The 14,604-nt window shown below is 37.1% G+C and overlaps 1 protein-coding gene across 3 annotated transcripts in view; it reads right to left on the minus strand.

The window, feature by feature from the left end:
* Positions 1-14,604, minus strand: part of LOC122680524 — a 35,001-nt gene that overhangs the window by 8,601 nt on the left and 11,796 nt on the right. For 2 of the 3 annotated variants that reach the window (XM_043882007.1, XM_043882008.1), the window contains exons 3-6: positions 13,269-13,467; positions 11,425-11,553; positions 5,405-5,503; positions 4,193-4,303 (exon numbers count right to left, since the gene is read on the minus strand). In XM_043882007.1, the coding sequence (XP_043737942.1) occupies positions 4,193-4,303; positions 5,405-5,503; positions 11,425-11,553; positions 13,269-13,356 (427 nt within the window). In that variant the 5' untranslated portion in view covers positions 13,357-13,467. The remainder of the gene's footprint in view (positions 1-4,192; positions 4,304-5,404; positions 5,504-11,424; positions 11,554-13,268; positions 13,468-14,604) is intronic. The other variant, XM_043882009.1, reaches the window with a different exon arrangement.

Below are 14,604 nucleotides of genomic sequence, written 5' to 3' on the forward strand. Positions count from 1 at the left end.
ACTTACAAATAGCTGTGAAAAGAAGAGAAATGAAAAGCAAAGGAGAAAAGGAAAGATACAAGCATCTGAATGCAGAGTTCCAAAGAATAGCCAGGAGAGATAAGAAAGCCTTCCTCAGTGATCAATGCAAAGAAATAGAGGAAAACAACAGAATGGGAAAGACTAGAGATCTCTTCAAGAAAATTAGAGATACCAAGGGAACATTTCATGCAAAGATGGGCTCAATAAAGGACAGAAATGGTATGGGCCTAACAGAAACAGAAGATACTAAGAAAAGGTGGCAAGAATACACAGAAAAACTGTACCAAAAAGATTTTCACGACCCAGATAATCACGGTGGTGTGATCGCTCACCTAGAGCCAGACATCCTGGAATGTGAAGTCAAGTGGGCCTTAGAAAGCATCATTACGAACAAAGCCAGTGGAGGTGATGGAATTCCAGTTGAGCTGTTTCAAATCCTGAAAGATGATGCTGTGAAAGTTCTGCACTCAATATGCCAGCAAATTTGGAAAACTCAGCAGTGGCCACAGGACTGGGAAAGGTCAGTTTTCATTCCAATCCCAAAGAAAGGCAATCCCAAAGAATGGTCAAACTACAACACGACTGCACTCATCTCACACCCTAGTAAAGTAATCCTCAAACTTCTCCAAGCCAGGCTTCAGCAATACATGAACTGTTAACTTCCAGATGTTCACGGTGGTTTTAGAAAATGCAGTGGAACCAGAGATCAAAATGCCAACATCTGCTGGATCATCAAAAAAGCAAGCAAGTTGCAGAAAAACATCTATTTCTGCTTTATTGACTATGCCAAAGCCTTTGACTGTGTGGATCACAATAAACTGTGGAAAATTCTGAAAGAGATGGGAATACCAGACCACCTGACCTGCCTCTTTAGAAACCTGTATGCAGGTCAGGAAGCAACAGTTAGAACTGGACATGGAAAAACAGACTATTTCCAAATAGGAAAAAGAGTACGTCAAGGCTATATATTGTCACTCTGCTTATTTAACTTATATGAAGAGTACATCATGAGAAATGTTGGGCTGGAAGAAGCAGAAGCTGGAATCAAGAGTGCTGGGAGAAATATCAATAACCTCAGATATGCTGATGACACGAACCTTACGGCAGAAAGTGAAGAGGAACTAAGAAGTCTCCTGATGAATGTGAAAGAGGAGAGTGAAAAAGTTGGCTTAAAGCTCAACATTCAGAAAACTAAGATCATGGCATCTGGTCCCATCACTTCATGGGAAATAGATGGGGAAACAGTGGAAACAGTGTCAGACTTTATTTTTGGGGGCTCCAAAATCACTGCAGATGGTGATTGCAGCCACGAAATTAAAAGACGCTTACTCCTTGGAAGGAAAGTTATGACCAACCTAGATAGTATTTTAAAAAGCAGAGACATTACTTTGCCAACAAAGGTCCGTCTAGTCAAAGCTATGGTTTTTCCTGTGGTCATGTATGGATGTGCGAGTTGGACTGTGAAGAAAGCTGAGCACCAAAGAATTGAAGCTTTTGAACTGTGGTGTTGGAGAAGACACCTGAGAGTCTCTTGGACTGCAAGGAGATCCAACCAGTCCATCCTAAAGGAGATCAGTCCTGGGTGTTCATTGGTAGGACTGATGCTGAAGCTGAAACTCCAATACTTTGGCCACCTCATGCGAAGAGTTGACTCATTGGAAAAGACCCTGATGCTGGGAGGGATTGGGGGCAGGAGGAGAAGGGGACGACAGAGGATGAGATGGCTGGATGGCACCACCGCTCGATGGGCATGAGTTTGAGTAAACTCCGGGAGTTTGTGATGGACAGGGAGGCCTGGCGTGCTGCGATTCATGGGGTCGCAAAGAGCTGGACACGACTGAGCGACTGAACTGATCTCAACTGATTCAGTCTGAACAGTTTCCTCCAACTATGTGGTTTCTTGCCCTGTGTGTTCATGTTTACGAACACTTATTACACTGAATTATAATTTTTCTGTTTACTTGTCTGCTTCTCCTGTCACACTCAAGATGAGAAATTGTTGGAACTGTTATACCAAAAAAATTTATATTCTCTAGTTTACCCAGGTGCTTGACATATGGTGCACAGTGCATATTTTTGATGAAAGAACATAAGAAGTTAAGAGAAGAAGGAAGAAAATCAGTGACATTTATACAATTTTCAGGAGAGGAAAGGATATAGTTCATCTCTAAAAATATTGAATGAGCTATCTGGCAAGGCCTTGGTTTCTACTATCATTGTTGACACCATACTTTATATCCAACTTAATTTGAACAGGAAAGTTGCCTGTTCATCACTCCCCCCCTGGTCTTCCACCCTTAAAATATATGTATAAATACAGCTGACTCGCTTTGTTGTACAGCAGAAACTAAAAAACATTGTAAAGCAATTATACTACAATAAAAATTTTAAGTAATAATATAGAGGGCCAAAAAAGAGTATTCAGATAGAGTTCTCACTTCCAGAGAGATCTAATGGAAAAGCTATCTTCTTTATTTTTTATCCTCTTTAAAATAACAATAGAGGCAATCCACACTAGCCATCACTTCCTTTCTTGAGTACCAAGAGAGAAGCAAAAATCCTAGGGTATATAGGAGCACCAGCACATGAAAGGAGAAGGCAATGGCACCCTACTCCAGTACTCTTGCCTGGAAAATCCCATGGACTGAGGAATCTGGTGGGCTGCAGTCCATGGAGTTGCTAGGAGTCAGACAAGACTGAGCACCTTCGCTTTCACTTTTCACTTTCATGCATTGGAGAAGGAAATGGCAACCCACTCCAGTGTTCTTGCCTGGAGAATCCCAGGGACAGGGGAGCCTGGTGGGCTGCCGTCTATGGGGTCACACAGAGTTGGACATGACTGAAGTGACTTAGCAGCAGCAGCAGCAGCACATAAAAGAGAATTCTCATGATTAAAGAAAAAGAAAAGAAAAAACTGCCTTCCTCCTCAAAATGACTTCTAAAAAACAGACTGATATTTTAAAATATATCTCTAATCAATTTACTCATGTCTCCAAAAGATCATATATATATAAAGTAAGAATAGGATGCTACAAAAATAAAACTCTTAAGAACCACTCAAAAATATGATAGTGAAAAAATAATCAATAGATTAAAAAGTAAAATTTAAGAAATCTTCCAGAATCTGTTAAAATAAACAGAAAATACAAAGGAAAGATGACAATCTGTAAATCTGAACATCTGAAAGAGACAAGTCATGGAAAGAACAGAGGAAATGAAGTGAAGTGAAAAATAAACTATAAGGAATAGCACATATATTCCCTAAATTTGAAAGCCCTAAACTTTCAGATTGAGAAGACTGCAGCACACCAGGCTCCCTTGTCCTTCACTATCTCCTGGAGTTTGTTCAAATTCATGTCCACTGAGTTAGTGATTTTATCTAACCACCTTGTCCTCTGCAGCCCTTTCCTCCTTTTGCCACCAATCTTTCCCAGCAAAAGAATCTTTTCCAATGAGTCAGCTCTTCGCATCAGGTGGTCAAAGTATTGGAGCGTCAGCATTAGTTCTTCCGAAACACTCATACCCAAGAAAAACCCAAAATGTCAGGACCCCAGCAGCTAAAGTTGGGTTATTTTTATAAAATGAAAATTATACTGGGGACAGATTTATCAACAACATTGTTTTCCAGAGACAATGAAGTAACTCCCTCAATATTTTCTAAGAAATGAATTTTTAGCCACGAAATTAATAGCTAGCCAAGTTAAAGACTTATTTCAGGCATATGAGAATACAGAATATTTATCTTCCATATACCCCGCTAAACACCATCACAGCTAAACTCCATTAAAATGTTTAAATGTCAGTGCTAAAGAAAGAAAGAAGGAATTTAAGAAAACCTAGTCAAAGGAGAGAGAAGACATTTATTTGAAAAAAAAATAATTAAACATATAAAGAAACTAAGTACAGAAATACGAAAATGTTTATTTAATAGAAGAATCTATACATGTTTACTATATTTTTATGGTTTTTCTTTAATTTTGTAAATATTTCAGGACTTTGAACACAATGAAAAAGAAGAGAGAAAATTGGGGAAAACTATGTTACTGATAACTCTGAAACAGAAAGATCTTTCTCTTTTATTTTCCTTCTGTTTTAACTCTTAAAAGTACTTGGAAGTAAAGTTATTCAACACTTCAGTGTGTATTCGAACATGTTAAAATGATGTGCTCACCTGAGACAGTTGTAGGCATATCTGTAGGTAATGCGGTTGTTCCCACGTGTTCTGTTACATTCAGTTGTACATCGTAAACTGTCTTGCTGTTAAAAATGAGCTTGTAGTAATCTATAATTCATATCAGGAGATTAATAACTTTCACATAGAACCTTCCAATAAATTATACTACTAACACAGCAGTTATTTAAAAATTTACTAGAAAGAACATTCAAAATGATAGTTACATAAGAGTATCAACTTTACATACTTTTAAGATTAACATTTATTTGAAATAATAATGTTTGATGTTACTCAAGAGAGTACTAGTTCTTATACAAGGAAATGCCCAAATAAGTTTAAAAAGACAGAACAAAAAGTGTCTATGTGATGCAGAGATTTCAAAATAAAAGACTGTAATTCAATAGTTAGTTTTTAAAAATGCAAACCACATTTTTGAGACCAGGAGTCACCAGAATACATTGATGAGGCTACGTGTTGTAACTTTGAGTTTCTTGGACAGAAATAACCATATTTTATGGATATAGAATTAGTAAACACTAGCCTCAGAATTAAAAAAAAATAAGAATTTCAGAAAACAGAAATCATGTATCTAAGATTATCAGAAGATTCAAAAAACATAACACCTCCATTTTGTGGATTATTAAACAAAACCCATCTTTTCTACAAGACTGATATTAGTTTACTTGCCAGCCCTTAATCCTAATAGAATCTTTAAGTTTTATGAGAATTAAATGAGAAACAATCACAAAGAATGGACACAACAAAACAATTATTGCCATAATCATCCTCTATTTCCTCAGAATGGCTTTGTACCCACTCTTGTAGGAGGGAAGGGAAAGGGAATAAGGGTTTCCCAATGTCATCCAGTCTTGAGAAGAGATACTTCAAAAATGTCATGAAAATGAAGAATTTATTTCTAATATATGTTCTCCTCATGAGAACTCTCAGGGTATAAATTAGTTAGGTTTTTGTTGCGTTAATTTTATAACTTTTAGAAACATAGGCTTTACATTGCTCTCTTCAGCATTGGTGGCACTGAAGGAATCTGATATTAAAATAGCCCAAAAAGAATGACTAGTGTTACATGGTCATACAGAAACGAAACCTCTTTATCTGGAAGTTTTATGTGGATATGTCTCAGGATTTGGCTTCATTTGCAATATGCCTAAGAAGAGTAAGGGACAGCCTCAGAGGAAAGTGAATACTTACACATTAAGCCCAGGGCTCCCAGTCCAGCCAGCACCACCAGGTTCAACAACAGTGAAACAAAAGCGATAGGGTACCACACCTTTGATGGAGCACTGTGTCCTGTGAGGAGAATGACAAGAAGTCAAGCGTTTTATGTTACTTCCTCTTTCCTTAATTCCCTCCAACTCCTACTTCTCCATACATATTGATATCGGACCTCTATTCTAATGTTTAATTTAAAAAATTGCTTGCAAAGTCAATGAGACCTCATTTATATTCAGCCAACATAAATACACCTGTACATTCACACCTGACACTAAAAACACAGAATTTTATATAAATGTGATCATATGACATATTCTGGATATTTTATGAACACTCTCTCTTATATTTTAGCTCTAGTTTTTCCTCACTAACTTCTTAGTCTTTTTCTCATTGATCTACCTTCCTATCTCCAGGTAATTAATGTTAACCACCTGCTGGGTGTTCTTCCTTATGTTTTCCAGGCTAGTTTTTTTGTTTGCTTTTATTTTTAATTTTTTGAATTTTTAATTGGAATATAGCTGCTTTACAATGTTGTGATGGTTTCTGCTATACAACAATGTGAATCAGTCATGAGTATACATATATCCTGTCCCTCTTAAACTTCCCTTCCAGCCCCCCTTCCTCCTCTAGTTCATCACAGAGCTCTGAGGTGAGTCCAGGATAGTTTTGAAATATGCTATTTAATATAATTGCTAATTCTTTCTCTGATGATTGATTTTTTTTCAAGTGATCTATTTAATATGTTAGTAGAAAAATCCACTCTCCAACCCAAACTTTTATAATGCTTTCATTCCCTCACTGCTTCTCTCCCTAACTCTAGGTTATACTGTGAGAGTGTATTAAAAATGATTCTAGACTCTGATAAACTTTTTCTTACAGTATATCTGTTTCATTGAAAGATTGTTTAGCACTTTTATTATTGCAATTTTCATTGTCATGCCATTATCAACTATTGCTTTTTTGCACACCTTTAAATATTCCCTTAAACTCTAATTAATTAATCATGGGACTGAAAATTTTCTTGAGTATTTCTCAAATGGAGTATATGATGATTTTTAAAATTTTGCTAAAATGGATAAATTGTATCTTTTCTGATTTTTGGATAAATGAATTACGGATATTTTCTTCCCATATCTACTCAATACTAAATAGTAACTAGTTACTTTAATTGCTTCCTTGTTTATATATATTCTCTTTATTGTTCATAGAATCTTATTATTTACATTTTAGATTACTTCACTTATTATCCAAGTCCATCATGATTTTCATGTCTCTTTATTTTATTTTTTCTGTATGATCTTCTAGAACCTGCAACTGGGTCTTAATGATCAATCATTCTTTCTATGAAAGTCATGTTTTTTCAAATTGAAAAATTTTAGTGCCATAATTTAATATCATAAATTAGTTTGATTATCTTTCTCTTGTAGGGATTCTGTTTTACTTGGAGCTGCTTGTTGGGCTTTTTCTTTCCTCATCCGGGTTCTGGGTTCCATAAAATTAGTTACTTTTATTTGTTTTCCCTTAACTTTACCGACTTTCAAGATTTGATACCAAGTTTTTGAATACTTTTGTGTGTGAAGTCTCTCAGTCGTGTCCGACTCTTTATGACCCCATGGACTATAGCCTACCAGGCTCCTCCGTTCACGGTATTTTCCAGGCAAGAAAACTGGAGTGGGTTGCCATTCCTTTCTCCAGAGGATCTTCCCCACCCAGGGATCAAACCCAGGTCTCCCACATTGTAGGCAGACGCTTTACCATCTGAGCCACCAGGGAAGTCACTTTGAGAGGCATCAAATCTATGTGTGATGGAATGCACAGGGGTTTCTTTCACTAAGTGCCAATGGAATGCCAGAAAACAAGTTCTTCATTTTATACCCCATAAAAGAAGAAACCTGGTTCACTGTCTTCTCAGATGCAAAGTCTGAGGCTTTCTATGATTTAAGATTATAGAGGACCTTTTCTGCATTCTTATTTAGTTTCCACACTAACCCTCAGAAGCCAAAAAGATAAGCAAGTCCTCCCAGGGCCACATAAGAAAGTTGGCACCATCTTTTCTATGGAGTCTAATAAATCTTAAGAGACTGAATCCTTCCTCGGCACCAGAGAGACCTGAATCTAAGCCTTTTATTTGTGAATCTTCAGGCTCTTAATGAGGGCAGTAGTACACAAATCTTTTCTTCATTGGCACCCCATCAGAGTTTGGAGTACATACCATCAGTCTGCTGCCTGGTTGCTAGCCCTAACAGTAGCTCCTTACATGGGCTTAGGTATTTGCCAGTAGGAAATTGGGAAAAAAGGCAGAATGAAACTACATTTGAGCTGATTGAAATGCTAATTAAAATCAGTCTGAAATGAACAGTTATAGATGCATCATCCCTTTACCTTGATTTTCTCTTAAAACTCCAATAAAATATAGAAAGTAGTTAAAGAAGGCATATAGATTCATAATAACAAAGAAAGGAAACCACAGAAATGGCCTTTGGGAAGGTAGGTAACAGATACAAAAGCTATTACTAACTTAGTAGGCACTTAGAAACTGAAGCAAAGTCAGTAGTGAGGAAACAAAAGTGAGCTGACCCTCCCATAAGAACCGCAAAGGCTCCTGGTATTTTATTTTTCCAAGTGCAGGTATGGGTGAGTCTGAAAACTGAAAAAATGCCCAAAAGTTGATGTAAGATACAGGTATTCCCCCCTATGTATTTTTCTCTCCATTTTGTACAATAGTTACCTTCTCTCACCCATTATAACAGAAGAGTGCCCAGGGAAGAGTACTGGAAGATTCATTCAACTCCAGAATAGTCAACTGGCTCAAAAAGGGGAGAAAAATTCAAATATTAAAAATTGGGTTTCTCAGTGAATTGCTCCAGTTTATGAATGCTACTTCAGTTCATCACTTCATGGCAAATAAATGGGGAAACAATGGAATCAGTGACAGACTTTATTTCTTGGGCTCCAAAATCACTGCAGATGGTGACTGCAGCCATGAAATTAAAAGACGCTTGCTCCTTGGAAGAAAAGCTATGACCACCTAGACAGCATATTAAAAAGCAGAGACATTACTTTGCCAACAAAGGTCCTACTAGTCAAAGCTATGGTTTTTCCAGTTGTCATGTATGGATGTGAGAGTTGGACTATAAAGAAAGCTGAGCACTGAAGAACTGATGCTCTTGAACTGTGGTGTTGGAGAAGACTTTTGCTGCAAGGAGATCCAGCACGTCAATCCTAAGGAAATCAGTCCTGAATATTCTTTGGAAGAACTGATGCTGAAACTCTAATACTTTAGCCACCTGATGTGAAGAACTGACTCACTGGAAAAGACCCTGATGCTGGGAAAATTTGAAGGCAGGAGGAGAAGGGGACGACAGAGGATGAGCTGGTTAGATGGTATCACTGACTCAATGGGCATGAGTTTGAGAAAGCTCCAAGAGTTAGTGATGTACAGGGAAGTATGGCATGCTGAAGTCCATGGGGTCACAAAGAGTCACACATGACTGAGCAACTGAACTGAATTGACTGATGAATGCTACCATTTAGCAAGTCCATCTCACCTACACAAGCTCTCATTAAATCAGTTTAGTACCACACACTTAAGTGAGTATAGACAACCAAGGATCATTTGATATTTGAAGAAAGCAGCCAATATAATGCTAAAGAAACAGAAAACATAGACAACAAGAATTTAGGGGAAGCAGAAATAATGCAATGAGAACAGTTCAAAAACTCTGTAAATAAACAGACTCTCTTATATGACTGTGTTAGTCATTCAGTCACGTCCGACCCTTTGCTATCCCATGGACTCGCCAGTCTCCTCTGTCCATGGAATTCTCCAGGCAAGAATAAAGAAGTGGGTTGCCATTTCCTTCTCCAGGGGATCTTCCTGACCTAGGGGTCAAACCCAGGTCTCCCTCATTGCATGCAGATTCTTTACCATTTGAGACACCAGGGAAGACCTTATAAGGCATGGAGGTATATAAACATAGAAAACAATTTTGTCAGTTTCTTATACAGTAAACATAAGCCATCCAACCCAGGCTTCTACTCTTAGTTATTTTCCTTCAAAAATTTCTAAAAATAGCTCTCTACAAAGACTTGTATATCTATCAGCTTTATTCATACTAGCTCCAAACTGGAAGCAAGTGAAATGTTCATCTACAGATAAATGAGCTAACATGGTATGGTGTAGTCACACACTGGAATATTGTTCAGCCATGGAAAGAAATTCACTGCCAATGCATAGAACACAGATGAATCTCAAAACATTATGTTTACTGAAAGAAGCCAGTCATAGAAGAAGTCACAGTCAATCATCGCATATTATTTGAAACTGTTTATATAAAAACTCTTCCCTGGTGACTCAGATGGTAAAGAATTTGCCTGCAATGTGGGAGACCAGGTTCAACCCCTAGGGTTGGGAAGATCCCCTGGAGAAAGAAATGGCAATCCACTCCAGTATTCCTGCCTGGAGAATCCTATGGATAGAGGAGCCTGGCAGGCTAGGGTCCATGGAGTCGCAAAGAGTCAGACACAACTGAGCAACTACACTGTTACTACTACATAAAACCTCTAGACTTAACAGAATAGTCTAGAATGACAGAAAGTAAAGCATTCTGATTAGCTGGGGCTAAAACTAAGATTGGTGGTGAGGATAAGATGGAGGCACACAAGTTGTCTTCTTGTGGTGACAGAAATATTATAAATCCTAATTTTGGTTGGTTGCATGGGTATATAGTTTTAAGTCCAGTCAACCATATGCTTAAGTGGGCATATTATTTTGTATCTAAATTATAACGTTGACTTGAAAGTACAATTTTTAAAACCATCAGAGAAGTAAGATACAATTTTGCATCCACATATAAGAATAGGATGCCATAGGAAGAGCCTTTAGAAAACAATAGCAGAAGTTCATTGAAAATAAAATAATACCAGAAACATTTTTAATGGAAAAAGATAATTTAAGGAAATCATCCATGAAATATAATAAAGGATAAAATGATGAAAAATGGGAGGGAAAAAGTCAATGAGGTTTAATATTATAAAAGTTGGAAAGATTCAGAAAAGTACATGAATACTCTGGGGGGATGGATGGAGAAAGTAATTAAAAAGAGCTGATTCTCCATAATTAAAAGTCATGAGTTTATCACCTTTGGTTTGTGTTCCTTCTTTTCTCAAAAAATTTTTGTCTTTTATTTTATTTTTGTTGAAGCATTTTTGTTGATTTACACGTGTATATATGCATGTATATAGATATTAAGATTCTTTTCCATTATAAGTTATTACAAGGTATTGAGTAGAATTCCCTGTGCCATACAGTGGTTCTTGCTGGTTATCTATTTTATATATAGTAGTGTACATATGTCAATCTTAAGTTCCAAATTTATTCTTTCCTCCCTTTCCCCTTTGGTAGCCATAAGTTTGTTTTCCATGGCTCTGAGTCTGTTTCTGTTTTGTAACTAAGTTCCTTTTGTATCATTTTTCAGATTCCACGTACAGGTGATATGTGGTATATGTCTTTGTCTGATTTACTTCACTTAGTAGTATAATCTCTAGGTCCATCCATTTTGCTGCAAATGGCAGTATTTTATTCTTTTTATGGCTTAGTAGTATCCCATTATATATATATATATGTATATATATATATATACACACACACACCATATTTTCTTTATCTATTTATCTTTCAGTGGACATTTAGGCTGCTAATATGTCTTGACTATTGTAAATATTGCTATGAACATTGGGGTTACATGTATCTTTTCGAATTATGATTTTCTCCAGATATATGTCCAGAAGTGGGATTGCTGGATCATATGGTAGCCCTATTTTTAGTTTTTAAGGAACTGCCATACCATTTTCCATCATGGCTGCATCAATTTACATTCCCTCCCACAATTAGTAGAGTTCCCTTTCTTCCACAACCTCTACAGAAAATATCTTTTATTATCAAAGGAAATCTTTATTTTTTTCTGCCGCAACATCTCCCACAAGGTCCTTCTTACTTTTCTCCTTGCTCCAGTAGGTCTCACCTCTCACAGCTCTGGTCTCAGTCGCCTCAGCTGTGCCCATGACGCTCCCAGCTCCAGTTTCAGCTTCACCGCCCAGCTCCAAGTCAGGAGTTTCATGGCTATCTTTTTCAGGAAAGATAAACAGTGGCAATGTTTTTTTAAAAATCATTCTTTTCTCTATAATCTTTTTTGCCTTCTAATTATCCAGGTACTCCTGTGTTCCTGGCTTGATTCTGATTCTGATGATAGATTTTTCCAAAAGACAAACATGATGTGACCTTTTATAGAAATAAAATTGAAACAGTTTCAGTTCAGTTCGGTCACTCAGTCATGTCCAACTCTTTGCGACCCCATGGACTGCAGCATGCCAGACTTCCCTGTCCATCACCAACTCCTAGAGCTTACTCAAACTCATGTCCATTGAGTCAGTGATGCCATCCAAGCATCTCATCCTCTGTTTACTCAGATATATAGAAGAGGATAAAATTGTTACATAAGGAAATACACATTAGAAAGTACGTAGCAGAACATAAGGGCTTCCCAGGTGCACTAATGGTAAAATACCTACCTGCCAATGCAGGAGACATAAGAGAAGTGAGTTCGATCCCTGGGTTGGGAAGATGCCTTGAAGGAGGGCATGTCAACCCTCTCCAGTTCTCTTGCCTGGACAATCCCACGAACAGAGGAGCCTGGCACACTACAGTTCATAGGGTCGCAAAGAGTCAGACACAACTGAAGTGACTTAACAGCAGAACATAAATTGCATCTCCAATTTTATAGATACCTTGAGTCAGTGGCCTATGGTGTTAGTTGTTTGATGAAGATGTAGTATTTTTCCCAAATACATGCAGTTCTTTCATCAGATGTTCTAGAGACAGAGAAATGACTCTTTGGAGGGAAGCTAGTCCCTAAACCATGATCCACTAACCTGATGCCTCTAATCAGAGATTTGTTCACATAGAGGGCTTTTACTTCATTATTTAAATATAAAATATCTCATAGCAATAAAGAAATTTCAGTGAATATGACTTTCATGTTTCAAAAAAATATCTTCCTACTGCTTCATTGTTATTAACTGTCTGGGAATTAAATTGCTGGATAAACGAGACTGCAATTCTATTATGCTGAGATAAGGAGCCTTCAGTCTTATTCCTTCTCAGAAAGAAATAAATGTTTAATGTATAATCACTGACTGGGTGTCCCATGATCCTATGAAACTCATAGCATATAACTATTTCTTATCTTCTAGCAAATAAATAAAAATACTGGATAGCTATGTTCACACTATTGCTGTCTTTTTCTTCCTCTAATACCCTGTATGTAAAATCATTCTAAAATGTCTAAAAATATAAGAAATGTTATTTTGGTGGCAACAGCAATCTGAATTTCCAGAGGTTTAGACCACAGTCTTTTTTCACATACTATGATGAACTTTGTTGTTGTCATTGTTTATTCATTAAACCAAGTCTGACTCTTATGCGACCCCATGAACTATAGCCCAGCAGGCTACTCTGCCCTTGGGATTTCCCAGGGAAGAACCGTCGAGTGGGTTTCCATTTCTTTCTCCAGGGGATCTTTCCAATGCAGAGATCAGACCCATGTCTCCTGAGCCTCCTGCATTGGCAGACTGATTCTCTACCATTGAGCCATCAGGAAGCCCCAATGATGGTATTTCAAACTAAATAAGATAGACATAACTAGTGACTGATCTATGGACTAGTTCTCCAGAATTTAAATCCCAGAAGGGACTAAAAGCCTTGAATTGAAGACAGGAGAACCCAGCAATATAGCTGAATAACCTCTTCTCTGGTCTTTTTGATCCTCAAGGAGAATCTTACCTGTTCTCTTGAGACTGTGGCTTTCCTGGGGTTCCTTTGTCTTAGGATTTGAAAATTTGAGAGTTGCATAGGTCACTTCTTCAGACATTACTGAACAAAGCACAGTTCAGTCACCCAGTGTGCTGTGCGTATCGCCTTAAACTCCCAGAAGCCACTCTTAGATGGCCTGTGTATGCAGGGACTGAGTTGACTGATCTATCTTTGTAAAGACAAAGCAAAAGAAGTGGTGTCAGAAAACAGAACTGTTCCACTGAGAATTTCATAACTGCACTATTCCCACCTCTGTCCATCCCTCTTATCTCACTTTTTATAACTTCCTCCTCTAAAACACCAAATTGAAGAAATGGCTAAGAGAAAAATGTGGGTTTTAAATATAAACAATCTTTTATTTTTCAACTAGAGGGGAAAACATCTGGATCTCCAGACTCAACACTACCCTATGGAAATACAAATAAACATGTATTTATTTCTGCATGTATAATCAGTTCTTAGAAAGCATGTGCCTGTGAGAACTCTGTTAGAATTGCATGAAGTACATAACCCATTGCTGACTCCCGGAAAACCACAGGTGAGTTAATTCTAATCAAATTTTTTTCCCTCCATTTTTACTTGATTTTTTTGTGGATTGCAGATTCCTGAGCACTTAAAAGCAAAATATTAATTGATCAAAACAAAAATCAAGAAGAAAAGGACTACAATGAACTACACTAAATATTATACCCCATCCTCCTTTTTATTTACTTTCAAGAAAGATTGGAGCATTGTGTAATAAGTAGAAGATACCTTCCACAGAATTTAAGAGAAAGAAATAAAGAACTGTAAGGAGTAAATTTAGAAAAGTGTTCTGAAAATTGACTCAGGGAAAAAGGAAATTGCTTTAACCTATAGAGTTTGAAACATTTTTTTTTTGAAACATTTTTTAAAAACAGAATAGTTCAGATTCAATAAGAAATACTCAGAACTCATTGCAATCAGGTATGAATACAGTCAATTTTTCTTCATGATAGAGGGGAGAAACTCCACCAGGAGTTGGGGTGGAGACATGGATGGGGAGGGAATATGTAGGTAGCATGAGCGTTAGTGTTTTATTTAATATTAAGTAAACTAGGGAGGTCTCTAGGTCTCATTTCTCTCATTTACTAAATACTGAACAGATGAACCTAAAGTTTCTAACTGTTTTTCTAAATGCATATGATGTTCTTATTCTACCTCTCCTTCCAAGATTGAATATAATGCTTCTCTGAGATCTTAAAACATACATTTGCTTTGAGCCAGTAGTCTCATTGTTTAGACTATGCAGAGATTAGACAATGATCTATGCACTTGCATGCTCATC

This window comes from Cervus elaphus, chromosome 22, assembly GCF_910594005.1.
Source record: "Cervus elaphus chromosome 22, mCerEla1.1, whole genome shotgun sequence".
Taxonomy (NCBI): domain Eukaryota; kingdom Metazoa; phylum Chordata; class Mammalia; order Artiodactyla; family Cervidae; genus Cervus; species Cervus elaphus.